We start from the raw sequence: 27,212 nt of genomic DNA on the forward strand, positions 1-27,212 counted from the left end.
ATCGAGCGGAACATCACTTATCTGGATATTGGCTGTTTTGGGTGGAGTTTACTCGTTCCTGCTCTGACCCTGCTGGGTGGCCGGTTGAGCGGACCTCACTTCACATGTATTGTGGCTGGATAGTGGTCTACAGCAGTGGGGGTAAAACAAAAAGCCTGACAGCTGTTTCGCAGGGACTAGCCCTGCTTCATCAGAGGCTGACATGTCAAAGTCATTTTGTAATACAGTACAGTGCATAGCATAGCCTCTGATGAATCAGGGCTTGTCCCTGCGAAACAGCTGTCAGGCTTTTTGTTTCCCCCCACTGCTGTATACCACTACCCAGCCACAATAAAGGGCTTTTAGTCGGCAGTGCCTGTTTTCTTTTTTGGATGGTTGAACTACTACACACAGAAGCACACCGGACGTGAACCCACCAGTGGCTTGCGGATCCCTGCTGCATACTGGTGCCAAGGTATACCTTTTTCTCTTTTTTTGTTCTGTATTACAAAACTGCTTGTGTAGAGCACAGATATGTTATATCTTTCTTTCAAATAACATATAACGTTCCTTTAACAGCAATGAAAATGGTGACAAGATCACTTTAAATGTACACATGTTGCCAGTCACCGCATCTTCTTTTTTTTTCTACTCTGATTTAAAGTTGTTTATTCTTCTGCTCATAACTTTGAAACGTACACATGTATTAGATCTCCGCAGTACTTCCAGTTTGGAAGGCAGACTTGGCTTTGTGACAAAATAGAGCTTTCAGTTTGACATCCATTATTTATGAAGTCTGCTTTTGAACATTTTCAAAATAAAATTATAGAAGCACAAGCTACTTCTGCATGAAAAATGATTTTGTATCATTCACAAAAGTGGATGTGAGCGTTTCACATGCCTCGAGCTGGCAGACGATACCCAGTGTTGTTTTTGGAGCTTTTCAGCCATTCAGAGAATTGCTTCACGCTTAAAGAGGACCAGTCACAAACAAATTAGTCATATTTTTATTTCATTTCATTTTACTTTCCAGTTTTCAGTTATTATCGAGCTTTAAAGCTCTTAAAGGGACACTTAAGTCAAAAAAAAAATGAGTTTTACTCACCTGGGGCTTCCAATAGCCCCCTGCAGCTGTCCGGTGCCCTCGCCGTCTCCCTCCGATTCTCCTGGCCCCGCCAGCAGCCACTTCCTGTTTCGGTGACAGGAGCTGACCGGCTGGGGACGCGAGTGATTCTTCGCGTTCCTGGCCACAATAGCGCTATCTATGCTACTATAGCATATATCATATACCATATAGCAGCATAGAGGGTGCTAATGTGTCTAGGAAAACGAAGAATCAATCGCGTCCCCAGCCTGTCAGCTCCTGTCACCGAAACAGGAAGTGGCTGCCGGCAGGGCCGGAAGGATCGGAGGGAGACGGTGAGGGCACCGGACAGCTGCAGGGGGCTATTGGAAGCCCTAGGTGAGTAAAACTCATTTTTTTTTGTTTGACTTAAGTGTCCCTTTAAACAAACCATTGCACGAGCCTGGAAAAAGCTGAATGTGGATTGTGCTGAGGTCAAAACCTGGATTTAAAACTTCTATATGTATGAGAGCCTGACCAGTATCTTCATGGATGAGTACAAATAGTTTGAGGGGGTCTGAAGTCCCTGGATTAGACTAGGGGTTTACGCAGGAGCTGGGCAGGGGTTTTGTGCTGATGGGGAAGGGGGTGCCACTATAGAGTTGCATACTGGCATGGTCAGCCTGGGGCAGCATGGTGGTGTAGTGGTCAGCACTCTTGCCTTGCAGCACTGGGTCTCCGGTTTGAATCTCAGCCAGGTCACCATCTGTGTGGAGTTTGTGTGATCTCCCTATGTCTGCATGGGTTTCCTCCCAAATCCCAAAGACATACAGATAAGTTAATTGGCCTCCGCCAAAAAATGGCCCTAGACTACGATGGACATGGGACTGTGGTAGGGATTAGATTGTGAGCCCCTCTAAAGGATAGTTATCAACATGCCTATATATACTCTGTAAAAGAACTGTAGAAGATGTCAGTGCTATAGAAGTACTAATTATAATGCTGGCCACATTTTATGGTGATCATTAAAAGTATATGTAGTAGAACCTTTAGTAGAAAGTTTAGAAAACAGTCCACCAGTTGTGTGCACCGCCATGTGCTTATACTATCCAAAACTACTTAAAGAGACTCTGTAACAAAAATGTCATCCTGTTTTCTACCATCCTACAAGTTCCTAAACCTATTCTAATGTGCTCTGGCTTACTGCAGCACTTTCTACTATCAACTTATCTTTCCCCTGTCGGATTTGTTGCCCTGTGTCTGGAAGGCTGCCAACTCTTCAGTATTGTTGATCTGTTATGCACGCCCCCTCCACGCCCCATGTGTGTTATTTAGATTAGGCAGCTTCTCTGCTCTCTTATCTTTTACAAGCTGGATACATAGTCCTCTGTTAGGCTGTGAAAGGAGCTGTCTGCCTGGGCTGTCACATGCTGAGGAATTACAGACACCGGGCAGAGCTGTCTGCAGGAAAAAACAATCAGCCTGTCACTCTTCAGTGGATGAGAGCTGCAGGGGGTAAACACACAAATGATCTATTGCGATTCAAAAGGAAGGCTGTATACAGCCTGCTTGTGTATGGATGTATTTTCTATGTGTGGACATACTGTACATCAACCTACTTCCGGCTTTGTTGGCCATTTTGTTTGTTTATAAACAAACTTTTAAAAACTGTTTTTGACCACTTTTAATGCTGCGGGGAGCGGCGAAATTGTGACAGAGGGGAATAGGAGATGTCCCCTAACGCACTGGTATGTTTACTTTTGTGCGATTTTTAACAATACAGATTCTCTTTAACCCCCTTGGCGGTATGAAAAATACCGCCAGGGGGCAGCGCAGCAGTTTTTAAAAAAAAAATTTTTTTTAAAAATCATGTAGCGAGCCCAGGGCTCGCTACATGATAGCCGCTCAGCGGCATCTCCCCCCCTTCGGCAATCTCCGATCAGGAAATCCCGTTCAAAGAACGGGATTTCCTGGAGGGCTTACCCCGCATCATGGGGTAAGGGGCGGGATGACGTCACCGACGTCGGGACGCCATTGGGACTCCGGATCCAACCCTCGGCGCTGCCTGGCACTGATTGGCCAGGCAGCGCACGGGGTCTGGGGGGGGGGGTGCGCGCCGCACCGGATAGCGGCGATCGGGCGCGCGGCAGCGGCGGCGATCGGGGTGCTGGCGCAGCTAGCAAAGTGCTAGCTGCGTCCAGCAAAACAAAAATTATTTAAATCGGCCCAGCAGGGCCTGAGCGGCACCCTCCGGCGGCTTACCCCGTGTCACACACGGGGTTACCGCTAAGGAGGTTAACCACCCTGGCGTTCTGATAAGATCGCCAGGGCGGCTGCGGGAGGGTTTTTTTTAAATAAAAAAAAAAACTATTCCATGCAGCCAACTGAAAGTTGGCTGCCTGAAAGCCCACTAGATGGCGCTCCGGATGCGTTCTTCTGATCGCCTCCGGCGGCCAGAAGTAACACGGAAGGCCGCAATGAGCGGCCTTCCGTGTTTCGCTTACCTCGTCGCCATGGCGACGAGCGGAGTGACGTCATGGACGTCAGCCGACGTCCTGACGTCAGCCGCCTCCGATCCAGCCCTTAGCGCTGGCCGGAACTGTTTGTTCCGGCTACGCTGGGCTCGGGCGGCTGGGGGGACCCTCTTTCGCCGCTGCACGCGGCGGATCGCCGCGCTGCGGCGGCGATCAGGTAGCACACGCGGCTGGCAAAGTGCCGGCTGCGTGTGCTGCTTTTTATTTCATTAAAATCGGCCCAGCAGGGCCTGAGCGGCAGCCTCCGGCGGTGTTGGACGAGCTGAGCTCGTCCAGACCGCTCAGGTGGTGAGTCTGAAGTGAAAAGTAAAAAACAGATACTTACCTAAAGAGAGGGAAGGCTCTGGGACCTATAGAGCCTTCTCTTGTTCCTCTCCTGGCCCTGTTGTTCCTGTTCTGGCTCCCCTGTTATCAGTCTCCAACCAATGGGTTGGAGACTGCTCTCCGCTGCGGGGGAGCTTTGGAAGTCTTTGGGAACCCGAGTGCTCCTGAAGACAGACAGCTCCATACTGCATGAGAGAGCAGATTGTCAAAAAGAGGTGGACAAATCCACACCACACTAAACATGTTCTTAAAAATTAAGGATATTAAGGAACTGGTCCCCATATCTATGTCTATAGCAGCCTTTACTCTTTTTAGGGAGGCTTTGACCCATTCTGACACAAGAGCATCAGATAAATCAGGTACTGTTGTGGTCTTGGCTCTCACAGTTGCATTCCAGATTTTTTTATACGCATGCTTTAAAACGTTACAACTTTATTTGAGCTGCACTGAATGCCATTAATATGCAGACAGCTAAAATCTGAAGTCTCAACCGCTATGTTCATTCTGGGTATAAAGCTCATTAACTCCACTCCAGGGATCTTGTTTTGCTCCCACCCACCTAACAGAAAGATGGGCCCTTTCCCCTTGAAACCTCTCTCACACTCCTCTGCAGGACCTCTCAGTTTCAGGGACAATGTCCCACCCCCCGGTACACAGTGCTCTTGTCCACACAAGCTTGGTGTCTAAGGACCTGGTTCCACTACACACAGATTGGATGCAAATGCCTATGGGCCTGTTTCCACTAAACGCGATTTTTCTGATGCAGGTTTTCTCATAGGCATTCATTGGAGTCAGTTTTTCTGCATCCAATCTGAGTGTAGTGGAAACAGGCCCTTGTTTTGGATACTGCCCTCAACCCCAAGGCCACACCTCCATACCGCAGGTAAGGAAGAAGTCCTCTCTAACCATCACTAAACGCCACCCCTTCCAAGACAAGGTTGGTTTCTGGCTGTTTACAGCCCTTGATCCTGAGTCCACACCTCCATATTGCAGGTAAGGAAAAAGGTGAGCCCTCTACCCATCACTACACACTACCCCCGTCACTACACCCCACTTTCTCCAAGACTCAAAGACTGAATCTGGCTATTCGGACACAGCTCAAATCCTCCAGGCCACACCTCCTGCCCATCACTACGCATTGCCCCCCATCACTACACACCACCCTTCCAAGACCTGGTTGGTGTCTGGCTGTTTAGATACAGTCATCAACCTCGAGGCCACACCTCCATATTACAGGTAGGAAAGCAGGTGAGCCCTCTACCCATCACTACACACCACCCACATCACTACACCCCACTTCCTCCAAGACCAGCTTGGCATCTGGCTGTTTGGATACAGCCCTCATCCCCAGGCCACACCTCCATACCGCAGACAGGGAAGAAGGCGTGCCCTTGATCCATCACTACACACCACTCCAGTCACTACACCCCTCTTTCTCCAAGACCAGCTTTGCATCTGTTTATTTGGATACAGCCCTCATCCCCAGGCCACACCTCCTGCCCATCACTACACACCACTCCCATCACTACACCCCCGCTTCCTCCAAGACCAGCTTGGCATCTGGTTATTTGGATACAGCCCTCATCCCCCAGGTCACACCTCCTGCCCATCACTACACACCACCCCGGTCACTACACCACCCCCCCCCCCCCCTTCCTTTAAGACTAGCTTGGTATCTTGCGGTTTGGATACAGCCCTCATCCCCCAGGCCACATCTCTCCCCATCACTACACGCCACCCCTGTCATTACACCCCCCCCCCCCCCTTCCTTCAAGACCAGCTTGACATCTGGCTGTTTGGATACAGCCCTCATCCCCAGGCCACACCTCCTGCCCATCACTACACACCACCCCCGTCACTACACCCCCCCCCTTCCTCCAAGACCAGCTTGACATCTGGCTGTTTGGATACAGCCCTCATCCCCAGGCCACACCTCTTGCCCATCACTACACACCACCCCCGTCACTACACCCCCCCCCCTTCCTCCAAGACCAGCTTGGCATCTGGCTGTTTGGATACAGCCCTCATCCCCCATACTGCAGGTAAGGAAGAAGGCGTGTCTTTGACCCATTACTGCATCCCTCCAAGACCAGAAAATGTACAGATTTTATATCCAGGGAAATGAATATGTATGTACTTCTCAAACTTTCACTGTTGCAAATATTAGCTACCCCTTTGGAAGGGATGTACATCTAACATTGAGGTGTAGAGTGGAAATGTGTGCCACACCTACGGACATTTGCAGTGTATTGCCATTGTGATGTACGGTATAAGACTCCACTAATGTCATGCAGCGCTTTTTAATAAGCCGTAAGCAGCTGGACGGTATCCAGAGAACAGGCAGGAGATTGGCTTATTCCTGCTGTATGATTTATACAGTTCCCTTAAGCTTCCCATAGTCTGAAAGCACGAAGCTAAATAATTGTAAGGTAATGGGAGCTTTTAGAGAAGGTTTCTCCAGGCTTTGGGGAATTTCTCAGAGACAAACAATTTTATTTTTATTTTTTTTCCTTTTGAAAGATGTTAAAAAATTCATTAGCTGGCCATTTGTGTAAGAGGCGAGATCTGGAATCTTTTCAAGACGATTCCTTGCTCCTTCGGAGTTGAGCCGTTGGAGCTCAGTCTCTGCTTCGCTTCACATAAGTGTGTGACTTTTCTGTAATAGCTGATGTCTGCATTTCACAGGTCCAGCATGATGTTCTCTGTTTTCTGTTGTAGCTTGGATCAGAGGCAAGAGGAAAGACCCACCAACAATAGAGGTGAGCTCCTTTTCCATGTGTTAAAGTGAACCGGTTGGCATTGAGTCTTGCAGACCCAACTCATTGCCTTTACCTTCTGCAGCAGTGTTTGGGTTTTGATGCCCCCATAAAAGCCTCCATTTGTCCACAGCAGGAGTCCTGCTAGGATAAACATCGGCAGGTGGAAAATGCACACGATTGTAGCGCACATGTAAAAAAGAGCACAATATTAAAATATTGGTAATCTTTACCAATATTTTTGTAAGACCTAACCCTACTCTCACACAGAACCCTCCCTCTACCAGTGCCTAACCCTAAGACCCCCCCGGAGGTTCTTAACCTTAGTACCTGAGATGGAACATAGTGCTGTCTATATACTTACCTGGGGCTTCCTTCAGCCCCATGTGGTCTGTGGGCTCCCTCACCGTCCTCTCTGGCCACTCCGTTCTTTCATTATCACCTCCGGTAATCTGGAAAGTTGTTCTCTTGCAGGGGCGTAACAATAGACCCCGCAAGGGATGCAGCTGCAGGGGGGCCCAGAAGCCATAGGGGACCCCATCTTGAGAGACTGTCAACTAGGGGCACGGAAAAATAAATGTTCTGCTCTCTGCACAATTGTTCTGAGTGCATCTGCTCAGCCACTGATAAGGAATCGTACAAAGTTTTGCAGACAAAGATTTGTAGACCGTCCCCATTCAGTGTGCAGCAGGGTCTTGTGTACATCATCCAGCACCCTTTGTTGGAGGGGGCCTCATTTAAAGTTTAGCGGGGGGCCCAGTGATTTCTAGTTACGCCCCTGCTTTTACACATGTGTTACTCGGCCACACGTGCGACCTTATCACGCCCCTGCGACCGGAACTGTTTTGCGTCTGCGCAGTACTACTTTGCAGGCACAGAACGCTTCTAGCTGCGTATGCACAAGGGGAGTGTGTGTGATAGCAGAGGTGAAAACTGGAGAACAGAGCGTCCTGGAAGGGCAGCGTGGGAGTTCACACACCACATTGGCTGGTGGAAGCCCCAAGAAAAAAAAAATCAAAAATTGAGATTTCTCCCACCCAGCATGGGTATGTGTAAAAATACACCCCAAAACACATTATACTACTTCTCCTGAGTACAGCAATCCCACATATGTGACACTTTTTTGCAGCCTAGGTGCACTAAGGGGCCCAGCGTCCTATGAGTACCTTTAGGATTTTACAGGTCATTTCGAGGCATTTGGTTTCTAGACTACTCCTCACGGTTTAGGGCCCCTAAAATGCCAGGGCAGTATAGGAACCCCACAAGTGACCCCATTTTAGAAAGAAGACACCCCAAGGTATTCCGTTAGGGGTATGATGAGTTCATAGAAGATTTTATTATTTGTCACAAGTTAGTGGAAAATGACACTTTGTAAAAAAAATAATAAAAATCATTTTCCGCTAACTTGTGACAAAAAATAAAATCTTCTATGAACTCACCATACTCCTAACGGAATACCTTGGGGTGTCGTCTTTTTAAAACGGGGTCAGTTGTGGGGTTCCTATACTGCCCTAGCATTTTATGGGCCCTAAACCGTGAGGAGTAGTCTGGAAAACAAATGCCTCAAAATGACCTGTGAAATCCTAAAGGTACTCATAGGACTTTGGGTCCCTTAGCGTCATACTAAGGAGAAGTAGTATAATGTGTTTTGGGGTGTATTTTTACACATACCCATGCTGGGTGGGAGAAATATCTCTGTAAATGGACAATTGTGTGTAAAACAAAAAATAAAAAAAAAATCTCATTTACAGAGATATTTCCCACAACCAGCATGGGTATGTGTAAAACTACACCCCAAAACACATTATACTATTTACCTTGAGTATGGCGATACCACATGTGTGACACTTTTTTGCAGCCTAGGTGCGCTAAGGGGCCCAAAGTCCTATGAGCACCTTTAGGCTTTACAGGGGTGCTTACAATTTAGCACCCCCCAAAATACCAGGATAGTAAACACACCCCACAAATGACCCCATTTTGGAAAGAAGACACCCCAAAGTGTTCAGAGAGGGGCATGGTGAGTCCGTGGCAGATTTCATTTTTTTCTGTTACAAGTTAGCAGAAATGGAAACTTTTTTTTTTTTTATTATTATTTTTTTTTTGTCACAAAGTGTCATTTTCCGCTAACTTGTGACAAAAAATAAAATCTATGAACTCACCATGCCTCTTAGTGAATACTTCGGGATGTCTTCTTTACAAAATGGGATCATTTGGGGGGTATTTATACTATCCTGGAATTTTAGCACCTCATGAAACATGACAGGTGCTCAGAAAAGTCAGAGATGCTTCAAACTGGGGAAATTCACTTTTTGCACCATAGTTTGTAAACGCTATAACTTTTACCCAAACAAAAAAAAAATCCAATAAGTGTCTATCTATTGATCAAAGACGTAGCACAATAAATTTAGACAAAAATTTATATAGAAATTTTACTTTATTTGAAAAATGTCAGCACAAAGTTAAAAAAAAATCGTTTTTTTTTTTTTTTGACAAAATTCATGTCTTTTTTGATGAATATAATAAAAACTAAAAATCACAGCAGCAATCAAATATCACCAGAGAAAGCTGTGTTAGTGACAAGAAAAGGAGGTAAAATTCATTTAGATAGTAGGGTGCATGACCGAGCAATAAACCGTTAAAGCTGCAGTGGTCTGAATGGAAAAAAGGTGTCTGGTCCTTAAGGGGTTTTAAAGAGTAAGGCCTCATACACACATCAGACCATAGTCTTTTGAAAATGAAAGATCACAGACCAATCTTGCCACCCTTCATGTAGTATGAGAGCCATACTCTACACAGTCTTTTCTATGGAGCTGAACTCCACATCAGAAAAAAATCTTTGCAAGATGCTGCACACACAGATGCTGTACAGACACAAAAGATCAGTATCTGCAAAAGATCTGTTCCTGCCAAAGATCCATTCCTGCAAATTGCAATGATAGTCTATGAGATCTGCAGATCATCATACACACATGATTTAACTGACATTCATCTGCAGATGAATGTCAGTTAAATCATGTGTGTATGATGATCTGCAGATCTCATAGACTATCATTGCAATTTGCAGGAATGGATTTTTGTCAGGAACAGATCTTTTGCAGATACTGATCTTTTGTGTCTGTACAGCATCTGTGTGTGCAGCATCTTGCAAAGATTTTTTTCTGATGTAGAGTTCAGCTCCATAGAAAAGACTGTGTAGAGTATGGCTCTCATACTACATGAAGGGTGGTAAGATTGGTCTGTGATCTTTCATTTTCAAAAGACTATGGTCTGATGTGTGTATGGGGCCTAACTGTCAGGCTGCAAAAGCTAATTTAAACCTCTATTCTCCTGTGTTCAACAGTTTAGAAGGAAGCCAAAAAGGCAATACTGAAGTTAAAAATCTCTCTTAGGCCCAGTGCATACCGAGCAGGTTTTGGAGCGATCCGCCGGCCGCATCCGCCTGGAAAAATGCTTGGCTAATGTATTGCAATGGGATGGTGCACACCGGCGGTTTGAGGTTTTTGCCAAGCCGCAAACGCGCCTCCTGCTGCGCGTTTGCGGTTTGCTAAAAAACCTCAAACCGCCGGTGTGCACCATCCCATTGCAATACAATAGCCAAGCGTTTTCACTGGCTGATGCGGCTGGTGGATCGCATACAAAATCTGCTTGGTGTGCACCCGGCCAAATATCTGCTCTCTGCTCCCAAAACCGCTAGCGTTTTGACGATCTGCTAGCAGTTTTGGTGTGCACTGGGCCTTACTTTGATGTGTGCTGAACAGCAAGGCTGTTATTCCCAAGCTCCTAAGGAGGCCGCAGGACGCATAACAGATACTGCAAAGCATTCTGGGGCTGCTTCTTCTCCCCAGTGCACTACCTTGGGTCCTCCCCTTCATTTCCCTATCACGCCCTAAGGCTGCTTTCACAGTGAGAAGTTACAGGCTCATGTTACAGCAGCTTGTAACAGCAGCCTAAACTCACAGCACTGAAAAATGACAGGGCACATGTTCCATTAGAGTATACTGCATGAGTCCGCTATTGTTCCTAGCCACATGGCTAATTAATATTCACTGCACAGTAGTGTTGTCCATTGGGATCTTTTTTGTGAGTTGAATCATCAGGAAGCAGGGAGGATATGACATCACAATTGGCTTCATAGGAGACATACAAACATGGAACCTGCCATGAGCTGTCAGGAGCATCATTCTCTGCAAATACTATATAAAATGCATATGTAATGTAAGTACAGCCAATATTTCGCTACTGATATGTGTTTTTTTTTCTCTGAGACCCTATACCTAACAGCTCCTCTTTAAGACTGCAGTCCTTAATGAATTCGAGATGAACTTTTACTCATTGCATAACTGTGTTCCTTTCCTATTGTTTATAGGGCATTCCTCAAGCCAAATACTTTTTGTTTTTGTTTTAATACTCTAATTCCCTATAAACTAAACAAGCCTCGCCCACAGTTTTTCAGAGAGCCTTGGCAGTAGCAAGGGCTCATGGGAGCTCAGTCTGGGCAGGAGGAGGGGGAGGTATTACTAGCCAGAGATTGCGGAGGGGGGGGGGGGGGTTAGGTTTTTTTTCATAGAAGATGCAGATAAGCTTGCCTGTTTGTAATGTTTACAAACAACATGTCTGCTGTCATTGTATCACAGGAAGAAATAATCATATTCTATTGAAGCTGTTTGCAGCTAGATTTGCTGTGTAAACTATCTAAACTTTAGATAAGATATATAGACAAGTTACTTGTTATAGTTAGTTTTTCATCTCGGATCCGCTTTAAGTGGTTAAGCTTCTGGGAGTCACCATTGCAGTAGACCAGTCCTGGGCTGACAACACCTTAGCTGTAATTTGCAAAGCACAACACTTTTTTTTTTTTTTTTTTTGAAAGCGGTAAAGAAGCGGTCATTATGGGCACTGAACTGCTATCACTGTTCTATGATTTGCTGTATGAGGAGAGCCAAAAACATTATCAAGGATAACATTCGTTAAAAGGGAACCTGAAGTGAGAGGGAGAGGCTGACATATGTTTAATTTTTAAACTAAACAAATTGGTTGTCCTGCTGAACCTCTGTTTATCTCCTGCTGATCTTCTACTTTTAGCCACAGACCCTGAACAATCATACAGATCATCTGCTATGACTGAAGTCTGACTGGATTAGCTACATGCTTGTTTCAGGTGTGCGAATCAGACACTACTGCAACCAAAGAGATCAGCAGGATAGCCAGGCAACTGATATTGTTAAAGTGTAGCTGAAGATTATAATAAATGAAAGTGTTTTGCTTACCTGGGGCGCCTGCCAGCCCTGTGCAGCCTTCCTGTCCCCCGCCAGTCCTCCAAGATCCTTTATTCTCCCAGCGCCAGCTACTTTCGTTAAAAAAGATACATGTGGCTCAGGGTGCGCAGGCCCAGTTGCCGTCACGGTAGTGAAGTAGCTGGCAGCGGGAGAAAGGAGGATGGGCGCAGGACAGGAAGGCTGCACGGGGCTGGCAGAAGCCCCAGGTAAGTGAACCACTTTATTAGAATCTTCAGTTCTGATTTAAAAAGGAAATAAATATGGCAGCCTCCATATACTTCATACTGCAGGTTTACTTTAACATAGTCCCCCCACCAACACGTCTTTTTTTTGTTTGTTTGTTTGTTTTTGTTTAATAAAAAATATTTATACTGATACCTATATCTCCCTGCATTGAGCTGACAGAGAAGTACTTTATTATGGCTAGTATCTGAAATATTTTTACATTAGAGTTGAAATGCATTAGGTTGTAGTCTTACACCAACTCTAAGGCTACTTACACACCAAGACGTTGCGTTTTAGAGGACGTTATGCTCGCATAACGTGCCCCTAACGCAACGTATGGTGGTGTTGAAGTTGGACGTCAGATTAAGCTGCGTTATGCAGCTCTCAAAGCAGCCGCTCCAGGTTAGTGATACGAAGTCCGGATCTTTTTAAGGATTCGGATCATTTGAATCGGATCATTGAAAAGATCCAGATCTTTGAACCGAATCATTTGAATCATTTTACTAGGGAAGCAGACTGGGTGAAATGACTAGCAGGACAGGACTTTCCCTGCACTGTACATTCTGTATGTTCCTGTTTCTTCCAGACAGACATCCACTGTGAACCGAATCTTTAATTGTGGTGATCCGGATGATTCGTTCATGATCCGGACAACACTACAGTCCTACCACGAGTCTCTACAGTGCAGTGAATATTAATTAGCCATGTGGCTGGCTGCGGAGGAGGACGGGAGACCTCCTCCTCCAACATTACTGAGCATGTGCAAGCAGTCTAACGCTGCTTAGCCCAGTATAACGTACAGCATGCAGCACTTTGTTTAAACGTGCTGCATTACTATGTAACGCAACGTGGGCACTGTGAACAGCACATTGATTTTACAGTGCTGTGAGTTAGGCTGCGTTACTGGCTGCTGTAACGTGGGACGTTAACGTCCCACTGCGAAACCAGCCTACGTGTTCGATTCACAAAGCGGTGCTAACCCAGTTAGAGACTTTAGGCGTGATAATCATTGTACCACGCTGGTGAAAAGCCAGTTTAGGCGTGATTAGTTTAGGCGTGATAAGTTTAGGCATGATAAGTTTAGATCGCGCGCAAAGTCCCGCACGCAAAGCAGCGCCATTAAACTCTATGCGAAGTGCACCAGATTTTGCTAGCGCAAAACTTTTGATCAGCTGTGCACTGCGGTGCTAACCCACTTGGTGCTTAAACTTATCACGCCTAAACTTATCACGCCTAAACGCCTGTGAAAACCCCCTTAGCACGTCTAAACCAGCTTTTCGCGCGTAAAACTTTACGCGCATAAAACTTTATGCGCGCACTGCACAGGGCGCTCCGCGCGAAGTGCCCATTAAAGCCTATGGGACTTAGCGCGCGCATAGGACTTTGCGCGCGTAAAACTTTGTGCGCGATCTGATTTAGAAATCTGGTGCTAACCTACTTAGCACCCTGGTTAACACGTCTAAAACTTTAGACGTGCTAAGTAGGTTAGCACTGCTTTGTGAATCAAGCCCCTAAACTTCTCACACCTAAACTTACCACGCCTAAACTGAGTTTAGGCGTGATAAAGGGCTTTTCACCAGCGTGCTAACTGTTAGCACCGCTTTGTGAATCAAGCCCTAAGTACTCAATAATGGATTCTGACTCTGATTCTGACAACACAACTCAGACTCCGCAGCTCTACATAACACCGCATGTATTTGTGCAAATGCCCAATCAATGTAATTGAAAACTCGATAAGACATACTTGGAACAAAAGAGCCATAGTATACATGGCAGTGACGGGATAAAAGTTAAGGCCTTGTTTCCATCTGTGCGCTTCTATCCGCTTCTGTCCACTTTTTATCAGCACATCAATGTTGCAGATTGATACAGGTTGCTGAAAAGCGGACAGAAGCAGACAGAAGCGCACAGATGGAAACAAGGCCTAAGGGCTCTGCTTCTGACAAAGGAGACCTGGTTTCAAATCTCAGCTATTCCTGTTCAGTAAGCCAGCACCTATTCAGTAAGGAGACCCTGGGCAAGACTCCCTAACACTGTTACTGCCTATAGAGAGCTTCCTAGTGGCTGCAGCTCTCGCGCTTTGAGTCCGCCAGGAGAAAAGCGCAATAGAAATGTTATTTGTCTTGACCATACATGAATGTTGGTTTGGCCACATCCTTTTCCAGTCAGGAAATCAATCAAAGGTCAATCACCTGAAAAGTCAGCTGCATTCTGATTCAGTTGCGTGTATTGCTAGTTACCTCTATTTCTCCTGGATGAAAAGTAATTGCATGTTCCCAGCTCTTCTCCATCCCCTCAGCACAAACCTGGGCACCGAGCTGAGCATTTGTCACACTTCTGCTTATCTCTACGGGTTTCTTCCATTTTATTCTCTCCTATATTGTCTGTCTTTCAAAATAACATTATGAAACGGCAGCATAGAGGGAGGTGAGATGGTAAAGAAGAGAAACTCCTGTGTGCCAAACTCTCGGCTTCCATTATCCCCATAATCGCTGTTGTGACAGCCACTGTTTTAAGGATGTGAGGGGAAACTGTACTTATGGTAATGATCACAAATTGTAATTTTAACACGTCTAAAAAAAGTGAATCTTTGCAAGTTGAAAAAAAAGTATTATTTTCAACACCTCTACAAGAAGCTTCCATTTTATAATGCTAGTTACGGTACTTCTTACCTCAAGGAGATCTTTAAAATGAGATTACAAAGTGAGAAATTCATGGCCAAAACTAGAGTAAAAGAAAAGAAATCCTCTGAGAATGTAGACTTACTGTTATATCATAGCAATATGTACTAGATGTAGCAGTATAAAATAATGAGCAACATATCGTATTTTCCGCCATATAAGAAGCTTCAGAATATGAGAGGCACCCAAGTTTAGAAAGCAAAAACCAGAAAAAAAAATGTATACTAAATCTGGTGCATCCATGTTCCAAGAGCGTCTTGTACATGTTCTCCCCAAATGGTGGCCTCCTGTGTCCCCGTGTGTTCTCCCGTATCCCCCATGTGTTCTCCTGTATCCCCCATGTGTTCTCCTGTATCCCCCATGTGTTCTCCTGTATCCCCCATGTGTCCTCCTGTATCCCCCATGTGTCCTCCTGTATCCCCCATGTGTCCTCCTGTATCCCCCATGTGTCCTCCTGTGTCCCCATGTGTTCTCCTGTATCCCCCATGTGTTCTCCATGTACCTGCTCTGGCTTGCCGCCGGCAGCTCAGTGCAGCGTATAGCACGCAGCGGGTGTTTTTACTCACCTCCCGGGGGATCCAGAAGTCGGTAGCCATTCTCCTTCCTGTCCTCCGAGGCTCTGAATCACTCTGGTGAGTGACAGTCAGTAATCTCACTACAGAGTTACAGCGACACCCGAAGGACAGAGGGAAAATTGCAGCGCTGAAACCCAGGGAGGTGAGTGTGTGCTGGGGTTGCTGCTGGCTTTCTGGCAGCATGATTTTTTCCTGTTTTTTAGGTTCCAAAACATGCTGAAAAGACCCCAAAATCCGGAAATAATCATACCGCCAGGGAGATTAAGGACATTAGGTTTTTAACCTATTGTGAGGACATTTAGTGGGAATTGTTCAATTTGGTCTGTAAAGCATCAGGAAAAATGTGTCTGCATTATACATTGGCACAGTAAGTCTGGCCATGTACTCATTGCTAACTTCTGCTTGCCCCTAACTCTCCCAGGCCTGCATCCTCCATTGACTTCTTCTTGAACCTAACCATCCTTACCTGACACCTGCCTCCACCTCTAAGCCTGGTTATCTTGGCCTGCCACAATCCTCACCCTCAGTCAGATTATCGCCCACAACCTGTGCTGATATCTTCAGCTGAAATCCTGAGCTCATCTCCAACTAGCAGCCACTTATTTTTCATGTTCTTACTGTTGAGGTTATACTAGGTGCTTCAGCATGGGAATATTCTACAGCGCAGTATCTAGTAGCGGACAGAGATGATGGAACATCATCCTTATGGAGTGCTTTTTAAAAACCAAAAGGGTTCCTTGGATTCTACGTCCTGAGTGAGATCACATGACCTGCTGGGGGTTTCAGAACACATACAGTAGCCTTTATGGGATCCTTTACTTGGGCATTGAAATGCATTTTTGGAAAGATAAGAAATTTTAACAACAAGGCAAACAGCTGCCTAGGTAACATCGCTGTTATAGCAATTACAGGGTCAAAATACAATTTATCATATATGCTTATTCCTTAGTAGTGCTCATTAACCTTTTTTATGTACAGTTAATCAATTAAACTGGGTGACAGAATTTTGAAATGATCAATGCCGGGTAGATCATGAAAATGTTTAGTTATGGAGGATTTGTTTTTTTTTAATAGGTCTTTTAAAGTGTACCCGAGGCGACATGTGACATGATGAGATAAACATGTGTATGTACAGTGCAAAGCCTATTAATAACCAGGCCGTTTTTACTTGGCTGCCTTAACCACTCTGCGACCACCTAGCGCCAATCAGCAGCCACAGAGTGGCTCCCCCAAAACCGCCTAACGCCGATTGACGTCAAGTCCTGGGGGCGTAAATTGCAGGGAATCGCGCGCATCCCCGCTGAATGATGGAGCGGAGTCCTGAGATCCGCCTGCCTGGCTGTTACATGGAAAAAACTGTTTATTTACATGTACAGCGTGCGATCTACTGCAGCACTGTACGGGGGACAACTCTGATTGATCACTATGATTGGCTGTCGGGCGGGGGGATACATTTAAATAAATTAAAAAATAAAAGATTAATAAAATAAAAAAACTACATGTCACAGCAGCAATCAGATGCCACCAACAGAAGCTCTGTTGGTGGCAACAAAAGGTAGTAAAATTAATTTGAGTGGCTCTACTTCGAGCTGTTAAAGCTGCAGAGCACTGAATTGTAAAAAAATTGCCTGGTTACTAAGGGGAGTGTAAGCTTGTGGTCCTTAACTGGTTAAAGAGTTAATTTTTAGACATGGAAGTGACAGCTTCTGCCTTGTCAGTACCTTGTCGGGATTATAGTAAAAATCACTGATAAGCTAATTACAGCCATAAAAGTGTACCTAGCAGAATACAACTTCTGAGGACGGGGAGAGGAAGGACGAGGTCAATAGTTCATGTATTTTCACTCTCGGACACTTAATAGACTGCTACTGATTAGAGACAGTAAAACATTCAACCTACTTTGTGAATCTTTAAATATTAAAGGAAAACCCTGGGAAACTTAGAAAAGTCATTTTTAGGGGTAGGGGGATAAATAATAATTGTTTAGTTCGTCAGTTTATTTTCACCTCGGGTTCACTTTAACATGTATATTTTTTTTAACTTTTTGAAAATGAGAAGGCTGCTCGTGTTCATATCTGGAACTTTACAAGAGCACAGTGCGCACCAACACTAATTATGCTCATATTTTAATCATGGGAGTTTCATCTGCTCTCTTAGCACAAGTATAATAAATCATGGAGGACATTTCCATAATTACTTCTTGCTCTTCATAAAAGTTATTCGTTGAAGTTGTACTTTAGGCTTCTTTTTTTTGTTTTTTTTCTCTATTGGATTTGTATGCCAGCTGATAAGACCTGAATACCTGGGTACCAGAGGCTTGATTGACAGAGCTGTTATGAAAAACGTACAACGTTTGGGGGCTGTCATTTTATTGTGGATTTTGTGTGTAGTAGGTGATTTGTAGATGAAATATTCTTTCGTTCAATTTGTTTTCTTTCATCATCCAGCAGCAGTTAAAGTGGAACCCTCGCACCATGTTAAAAATGGCCTCAGTTGTTGCTATGAATAGAACAATAAGTCCCAGAAAGCAGTGTTGAGGTCCACAAAACCATCCTGCAACTCTTCTCACCACCACCACATGGAAAAGATACACACAATAGCGTAACTGCGTAGGGCAGAAGTTTCACCACCACCATCCATGTGGGTGCAAAGCTCTATGCCCGTTCACTGCTACTGCAAACCTCCAGTGCGGGTGCTCAGACTCTCCCTCAATCTACCTGTACTCACCCAATTGGCCTCCCATAATATCCAGAGGTAGGAATGCTCACTTTGGGAAGAAGATAAAACCACTCAGGATAGAACCAACTGGCTGCTTGTCCAGCATTGAAGGCTCGCATTGTCATAAACTGAAAATGCTCTACATAGAGGTCAATTCATAAAGCTGTACCGCATTTGGTAATGCAGAAAACAGCTGACTTTACTGAGCACTTAGGAAAATGTCAATTCATAAAAGCTGTTACCACATGAAAAGCTGAAGTTACCAAGCAGTGAGGTAAATTACCAACGTGTGCGGTAATTACCTCAACACATGTCAATACATGTCAATTCATAAAGATTAGAACAGGCCGTAAAGGCACGGAAGGATACTGCCTGCTTTGAAGTGGTGATAAGAGAGCGAAGTCTATGCAGGACTGTGCTGGGAATGGAGACTCACAAGCAAGAAGCAGTGAGATCTCCCCCAGGCAGCAGCAGAGCGACCAGAACAAGCCAGGCTTCCCCTGAATACCTTTTGGCTCTGTGTGGCTGTTTAACCTCTTGGTTTCCTGTTTTTAAGATGTGTAGGAGCTGGAGGTGAACATCACAAAGCATGGCATGTGTAAAGTTTCTTGAAGTTCTTCTAAGCTGTGGCAATTAAATAGATTAAGAAAGACTAATAGGTTCAGAGCAGATTCAGGGCAAGCAGAGGCAGTATAACAAAACATGGACATGTAAAGGGAAGTTGGGATGCCTCTTATATTGTAATGATGTCTCTGCACGGAGAACAGCAATATAACAACTCAGGCAGCTACTCTTCTCATGTTACCCATAGTTGAGCTTCGATAAATCACCGCACTTCTATCGCACACAAAAGTCTAAAATACCGAATGCGTTATTTTCCCGACCAGATTTTAACGCACAGCCTTTTATGAATTGACTCCAATGTGTAAAACCATTTATTGCCATAAAAGAAAGTTAAAAATTTGCACTCACAGATTGCGCATAAGGAATCCGCATGTATAACACTGGGTTCCCGGGCAACTGCTCTCACGAACACCGGTTCAAATCCCTGTGTGCCGTTTTGCACCCATGTGGATGGTGGTGGTGAAACTTCTGCCCTACGGAGTTACTCTGTTGTGTGTTTTTCTTTTTCATGTGGTGACCATATGAAGAGTTGCAGGAAGGTTTTGTGGACCTAAGCAAAGTGCTTTCTAGTACTTGTTGTTCTATTGTACTCAGCCGGAGTTGCAGGTGTATTACAATTTAATTCTTACTTAGAGCACTGTCCGCAATCTTTTCGTATTTATTTTCAATTCCAGTAATCACCTATTGGTAAGATTTGCGCTCCACATTTCTTGTATTTTATTGGTTTTCCAGAAGCACATAGCCTGGGTTCTTTATTATTAGTTGTTGCTATGGCGATTATATTAAATGCTGTGGAATTTTAACACAAAAATTAGTCCAAACATAGAGATTTTCATTAGAGTATCAAAGCTTCCTGTCCTGTTGGTTATAGAGGCAGCAGTGCGAGGGGGGCAGTTTGCATCCTGCTCTGACATCGTGGGTAGAATTTGAGAAGAAACCTTGCTCCATTCTCTTCTCACCTATCTAAGGTTCACAACTTTTGAATAATATGTAAATGGTGTATAAAGCCTGTGATTTAGATATGAACTGTGCTTCCTAAAGTTATAATGGTCATGTAGTAGTAACATTTTACCTTTTTAGATTGACGTTATTTTTTTATTACTATACATACTCGAGTATAAACTGGACTCCCTTCGCCTTTTCTACCTAAAAAAAATGGGGGGGGGGGGTTTGAGTCAAGTATAGACCAAGGGGGACTTTGCTGCCCCAGAGCCTGTTCTCATCTCCCCCCCCCCCCCTTTTCCCCATCTTCTGTAGCCCTTCAGTCTAGTCTGCCCATCTCCTTCGCCTTCCCCATTCTCTTTCCCCCCTCCCCCGTTCCTTTGCCTCCAGCAGCCCCTTGACATGGCTGTGGGAGGAGTTATGGGGGAGAAAAACAGGCTGCAGGAATGGTGTGAGGGAAAGGGGGAGGTGGTTGGAGAACAGTGATAGTCTATTTGTTTGAGTTAAGGTCGTGGAGAACTGAGACTGGCAGCTTGTGTTTGGGGAGAGAGGGAGGAGACCAGTGACCGGCTCCGACCAAGAATTGAACTTTATCCCAATCAGTAGCTGATACCCCCCTTTTACATGAGAAATCTATTCCTTTTCACAAACAGACCATCAGGGGGCGCTGTATGACTGATATTGTGGTGAAACCTCTCCCACAAGAAGCTCTGAGTACCGAGGTACTTCTGGCAGTTTCCTGTCTGTGAACCCTGTTACATTGTGGGAAATAGCTGTTTACAGCTTTTTCCAACTGCCAAAAACAGCAAGCAGAAGCTACATCACTTGCCAGCAGTAAAAATGTCACCATGTGGTGTCAGAATATAAATCAGGGATTTAAAATATTTTACAATGGGCAAACACTGACTAAATCATTTATACATAATTATTGTAAAATTGAAGCACTTTTTTTATTACATTATTTTCACTGGAGTTCCTCTTTAAGTCGCCCAGCCCACTTTAATCTCGTCGCCACTTTCTGCTAAAAATTTGTCGTTGTTCTATTTAGGAAGTGGTGATGAACAGCGGAAGTGAATATTTTCTAATACATAAGTTTTTATTTTGTGTATATTTTTGTTTGCTTCTTAATTGTGTGTGTGTGTGTGTGTGTGTTTTGTTTGTTTGTTTGTTTTTTTGTATTCTTTAGCAGCTAAATCAAATCTCTTAGGAAACACAAAATCCAAGCTTACCTTTCTTCTTTTTGTTTTTGTTTTTTTTATTTGTATTCCTGTTCTCATATTTGACAGATAATTGCTTATGCTACTAGTTGTTACACATATGATGCATTTTGTTGCTTTTATAATGATACTCATTTTATGAAATCTTTAATTTCAATATAATCTCTGTTTGTCTCTCGAGCATTTCTAGTTGTCGGTGATAAAACGAGACAATGTTTGGTAATGACTAGCGTGGATCTACAAAATGATCGCTAAAATGCCCCGAATGGAGCTGGCAGATGTAGAGATGCGTAAGAAGAATAATACGGCAAACACTGACGCTAATTAACTTTTGGGGAAATACATTTTTTTGGAAGTGTTATTTTTCTAATAACATTAACATTTCTAAATGAGATGCTGCAACGATCAGGATCCCCGGTGTTTGTAGAAATAGTTTGGATACTGTGATTTGTGCAAGAAATTATGAGATTAGACTGTGCACCTGCAGTTCTTGTTCTGGAATTGTTCTCTACAGTGCTTGACGGGAGCTAAAGATAGCTCTCTTACTCTGTTCTACCCAGAGGATGGTTTAAAGGTATCTGAACCAACTTTATAAGTTTTAAACAAGCACAAAGGCTGTGGTAGTCTCAACCTTATCACTGAGGGCTCCTCCTGTCAGGCATAAAATCAAGGGATCAGTTTTTTATTTTTATCTGGTAAACAAATAATAAGGATGCTAACCAGGCAATCCAAAAGTTAAAATCACTATAAATGATCATTCCCCAGTTTACTTGACTCTTATTTGGTACACACAAAATTTGGTACACAAAAAGGAAGTTGCAGGGCATGCTGGGTTGTCCTTTTTTGCTTCTCTACTTTCCCCTCAGACTTAACTCATGCAGCCTGATTGGCTGAAGCCTTTTCCCTCCTGTTTTTCCCTCCCACGCCTCTGTTCCTCTCTGATTGGCCAATATTTCTCATGCTGAGACAATTCACTTTTTATAGTGGAGGGCGGGCAATGCATACACAATTAGGCAGAGGAGAGTAAGGGAGGAAATTGCATCAGGATTGGATTTTTTTTTTTTTTTTTTTTTTTACTGTAGAACAATCACTAAAATCAAAACATGAAGAGTGCAATACATATGTTATGTAAGTAGAACAAGTATTTATCTACTTATATATGTGGGTTTTTTTCTGAGATAGTATGGCTGACAGCTCCTCTTTAATATACCTCCACTATGCCCCCCAGTGGGTCCTGTTAATATGATGCTGTACCCCAGCTGATGCCATCCTTAAAGAGGAACTTCAGCCTAAACAAACATACTGTCATTAAGTTACATTAGTTATGTTAATTAAAATAGATAGGTAATATAATCTCTTACCCACCCTGTTTTAAAAGAACAAGCAAATGTTTGTGATTTCATGATGGCAGCCATCTTTTTGGCTGAAAGGAGGTGACCGGGAGCCAGATACACAGTTCCAACTGTCCTGTGTCCTGATCAACCCTCCCAGTTGCTAGGCAACATGAACAACAACATAGGAAATCCCATCATGCTCTGCACAGCATCAGAGAAAAAAAGCCCTGGATTTTTTTCTTTGATGGGTAGAGCTTAGCTAAAAATGCAGCTAAAAATGATGCTTTGGTAAGAAAAACAAAGTTCTGATGCTGTGAAACTATTAAAGAAATGCCAAGACTTTTCAGTTCTGCTGAGTAGATTTTTAGTCCGGAGGTTCACTTTAAGCTTGAGGGAGGTTGGAGCATTGCCATAGAGTAACTAGGCAGGCCAGGTAGTGCTGTAAACCTTGACTCTGCTTGCAGTGGGGAAGGGCATTCCTGAGATTTACTTTTATTTTGTTTTGAATATTTTGATCCACTTTCGAACCCTTCCAGTCTTATTTATAGGTCATCCACATCCACCCCCAATCTCTTCTTTTATCATGGCAGTGTGGGCGAGAGTACGTGGTAGAGCGTGTTGCCGGAGGAGATGCAAGTGTTGACTGTGTCTGACTGAATCTGCCGGCGCCGTTGCCAGCGGCAGACCAGCTTTCCCTTGTCGAACATTGTGGAGAAAGCTCCTCATGTCCGACCATATATGACAGTGGGTTGCAAAGAGTTTAAAGAGACACTGAAGCGAGACTAAATCTCGCTTCAGGTCTTATATATAGCAGGGGCACGTGTGCCCCTGCTAAAACGCCGCTATCCCGCGGCTTAACGGGGGTCCCTTCACCCCCAACCCACCCCCCGCAAAAGTTGGTCGTAAAATGGTCGCTGGTAATCTTCTTCCTGGAGGCAGGGCTAACGGCTGCAGCCCTGCCTCCCAGCGCGTCTATCAGACGCGCATCGCCGCCTCTCCCCCGCCCCTCTCAGTGAAGGAAGACTGAGAGGGGCGGGGGAGAGGCGGAGATACGCGTCTGACAGACGCGCATGGGGCAGGGCTGCGGCGGTTAGCCCTGCCCCAACCAGGAAGCGCTCCCCCGCTGCACGGAGGGGGTTTGGGGGGACAGGGACCCCCGTTAAGCCGCGCTATAGCGGCGTTTTAGCAGGGGCACGCATGCCCCTGCTAGCTATGAGGTCTGAAGCGAGATCTATTCTCGCTTCAGACTCTCTTTAAGTGATGTGAAGAGAGGAGCACTCCAGTGATGAAGTGCTCAGACCTGGTAGCCCGCCAGGGAACACCATTATTATCATTATTATTTTTATTGATTTATAAAGCACCAAGTATTCAAACTCACTTATACACCATGTGAAAGTACATTGGTCGGCACCATTAAGAAGTTAAAAATAATCTCTTTATTTAAAACATGTGGTTGGATAAAAATAAAGCTGTATCACACGTTTCAATAAAAAGCTTATTTTCTTGTTGGTGCAAATAGTACAGGTACACTTTTAACAAGGGCTGTGGAGCCGGAGCAATTTGGGTACCTGGAGTCGGTGGTTTCATAAACTGAGCAGTCGGAGTTGGAGTCGGATCATTTTTGTACCAACTCCACAGCCCTGCTTTTAACTAAAGGTGGATTTATCAATACTACCTCAATAAGCAGTGATCACCATACGCTGCAGTTAGTATACATATGAATTGGCTGCTGGGAACCTTGGGAACAGTAAACAGCCGGTATATGGCTTATCCTGCTGCTGCACAAGTTCCCGGCGGCGTTAAATTCTATTTCCTCTCTAGGTTGACGTGGATGGTGGGGAATGATGTACATCTTTGTGTACTGCAGCCTTAAAACCCCTTAAGGACCAGACACTTTTTTTTTCCATTCAGACCAGGATTCCTATACTGCCCTGGCATTTTAGGCGCCCAAAACCGTGAGTAGTTGTCTGGAAACAAAATGCCTCAAATTGCCTGTTCAGTGGTATAAGCATCTGCAAACTTTGATGACAGGTGGTCTATGAGGGGCTGAATTTTGTAGTACCGGTCATAAGCAGGGTGGGTTCTTAGATTACAGGTTGTATTGGCACTGAAGCGCAGGATGTTGTCAAATCGTGACCTGGACATGGCAGCAGAGAACATGGGCATGTGATGTATTGGGTACGTAGAGCAATAAGACCGCAATACATTCTTTTTGACTAGACCCATGTTAAAGAGAAGGCCCCTAAAAATGTTACGTTCGGAAACTTGGAGTGGTTTCCACCGAAAAGGCTGGGCATGGTAGCTTCTCGGATTGGCGGTTGCGTATTGTGTGGTATAACGGTTGGTCTCAGCCACAATTAAGTCATAGAGATCCACGGTGCAGAACAGATGGAAGAAAGTCTAGGGCCAATCCTAGATCACCTGTCTCCACCTGGACTCCAGACTGGGCGGTGAAAGGGGGCAGGACGGGTGCGGTGGAACCAGGGGATTGCCAGTTGGAATTTGCCAGCACCTCTGGGAGACTATGGGTAGTATGGGCCCTTTTTGCTGGTGGCTGCAACTCGGGTCTTAATGCACATGCCACCAAACCAGTTTCTACTACCATGCTGGTGCTCGCCACTTCACCAGGGTCTATGGTAGTACTGGATCTAGGTCCAGGCGATGCTACGCTGCTGGTGCATGCCTCACCAAGAAAACTCGGATCAGCGCTAGCACCACTCTGCTGCCCTTGAGTCTGATCCTGCGCCACCTGCAGTCCAGTGACATGGGGTGTGGTACGCCTGGCTCTAACCAGGACCTCAACCTCGTCATTGCTATTGGTCAGAGAGCCACTTCTGTTCACCGGTTCGTATTCTGACCCTGATGATTAGTTGGATGTAGCTTCCCAATCGCACTCACCCCACTGGGCCAGAATCTCGGCGGCCTCTTCAGCGGAATACCCATTTTTTTGCCATGGTGGACTGCTAAATTTAGGGGGTATTCCTCTGAGACTGCCCAGGAAAAAGAGCACCTACCTAGTAAAAGGGAGTACTTGTGAAGTAGAAAGCTGTGGTCACTGAGTTTTGATAAAAAAAAAAATCAAAACTGATCTTTACAGCGCCACAGCTATTGTACAGTGTTTTTTGCAGTGATCAGAAAAAAAATTCTGTCACTGCGGTGGTGCGGGCTGAACGCAAGTGCAGGGGAACGATCAGGCCTGATCGGTCAAACACTGCGTTTTTAGTCTATCCTAGTGACCCTAATATAGATCTGACTGCGATCAGTAATGATCACTTACAGATACTATATAGTAGCAATGCTGATTAGCGACAGTGATGATGCTAATCAGCAACTAATTAGTGACTGCGGTGTGGTGGGCTGGGTGCTAACTGACGCTAAGTACCCAACGACGGGCCCTTGCTAAATAACTGGCCTAAATGTTAACACTAGTGATACTAAAAAAGTGACCGTTTTCACTGATCACTGTTTTTAGATCACTAGGATAGTGACAGGGGGGTGATCGGGGGGAGGGGGGTTCTGAGGGGGATCTGAGGGTGTGGGCGGGTAATCAGAAGCCAGCAGGGGGAAGATTAGGCCCTGATCTGATGGGTAGGGGTGAAAAGTGGTGACAGGAGATGATTGTTGGGTGTCTCAGGGGGTGATTAGAGGGGAGGATTTATTATTATTATTTAGTATTTATATAGCTCCGACATCTTACGCAGCGCTGTACAGAGTATATTGTCTTGTCACTTAACTGTCCCTCTGAGGGGCTCACAATCTAATCCCTACCATAGTCCTATGGCTATGCATGTATCGTAGTCTAGGGCCAATTTTAGGGGAAAACCAATTATCTTATCTGTATGTTTTTGGGATGTGGGAGAAAACCGGAGTACCCAGGGGAAACCCACGCAGACACAGGGAGAACATACAAACTCCTTGCAGATGTTGACCTGGCTGGGATTCGAACTGGGGACCCAGCGTTGCAAGGCGAGAGCGCTAAACACTACACCACCGTGCTGCTCAATCAATGCATTGGGGAGGTGATCGGGGGGGTCTGAGAGGTCTCTGAGGGTGTGGGCGGGTGTTTGGGTGCCCACAAGGGGCAGATTAGGGTCTGATCTGATGGGTAGCAGTGACAGGGGATGACGGGGTGATTGATAGGTAATCAGTAGGTGATTACAGGGGAGAATATATGCAAGCAATGCACTGGCGACTTGATCAGAGGGGGTCTGAGGGCGATCTGAGGGTGTGGGCGGGTGATTGAGTGCCCACAAGGGGCAGATTAGGGTCTGATCTGATGGGTAGCAGTGACAGGGGGTGATTGATGGGTGATCAGTTGCTGATTAGAGGGGAGAACAGATGTAAACAATGCACTTGGGAGGTGATCTGAGGGCGGGTCTGCGGTGATCTGAGGGTGTGGGCAGGTGATCAGGTACCTGCAAGGGGCAGGTTAGGGTCTGATCTGATGTGTGGCAGTGACGGGGTGATTGATGGGTGATTGACAGGTGATCAGTGGGTGATTACAGGGGAGAATAGATGTATACAGTACACGGGGGGGTGGGTGATCAGGAGCCCCCAGGGGGCAGTTTAGGACCTAATTAAAATATAGCGTTGACAGATAGTGACGGGGTGATTGATGGGTGATTAGGGGGGTGATTGGGTGCAAACAGTGGTCTGAGGGGGTGATCAGGGGGGGTCTGAGGGGTGCTGTGGGCGGGATCAGTGTGCTGGTGTGTTAACATACACAGCTGCCTCCTCCCCTGGTGGTCGCTCGGTCACTGGGACCACCAGGGGAGGAGGCAGCCAGTATAATACACTTTGTTAGCTTAACAAAGTGTATTATACTTTAGTAACGGAGAGATCAGAGGGTTAACAACCCACCGGCACTGCTAATTGGCCGGCGGGTTGACTTAGCGGGTGGGCGGAGCCTAATGCCGGGGGAACGCCGTCTGTTCACAGGAAAATCTTCCACGTGCAAGCACCAC

At 45.3% G+C, this 27,212-nt stretch overlaps 1 protein-coding gene across 1 annotated transcript in view; it reads left to right on the plus strand.

Moving 5' to 3' along the window:
* The window catches only part of NDUFAF2 (NADH:ubiquinone oxidoreductase complex assembly factor 2), a 121,440-nt gene that overhangs the window by 82,451 nt on the left and 11,777 nt on the right, over window positions 1-27,212 (plus strand). Inside the window, exon 3 of the mRNA XM_068249606.1 lies at window positions 6,619-6,659. Within this exon, the coding sequence (XP_068105707.1) occupies window positions 6,619-6,659 (41 nt within the window). The remainder of the gene's footprint in view (window positions 1-6,618; window positions 6,660-27,212) is intronic.

Source organism: Hyperolius riggenbachi, chromosome 1, assembly GCF_040937935.1.
Source record: "Hyperolius riggenbachi isolate aHypRig1 chromosome 1, aHypRig1.pri, whole genome shotgun sequence".
NCBI lineage: Eukaryota > Metazoa > Chordata > Amphibia > Anura > Hyperoliidae > Hyperolius > Hyperolius riggenbachi.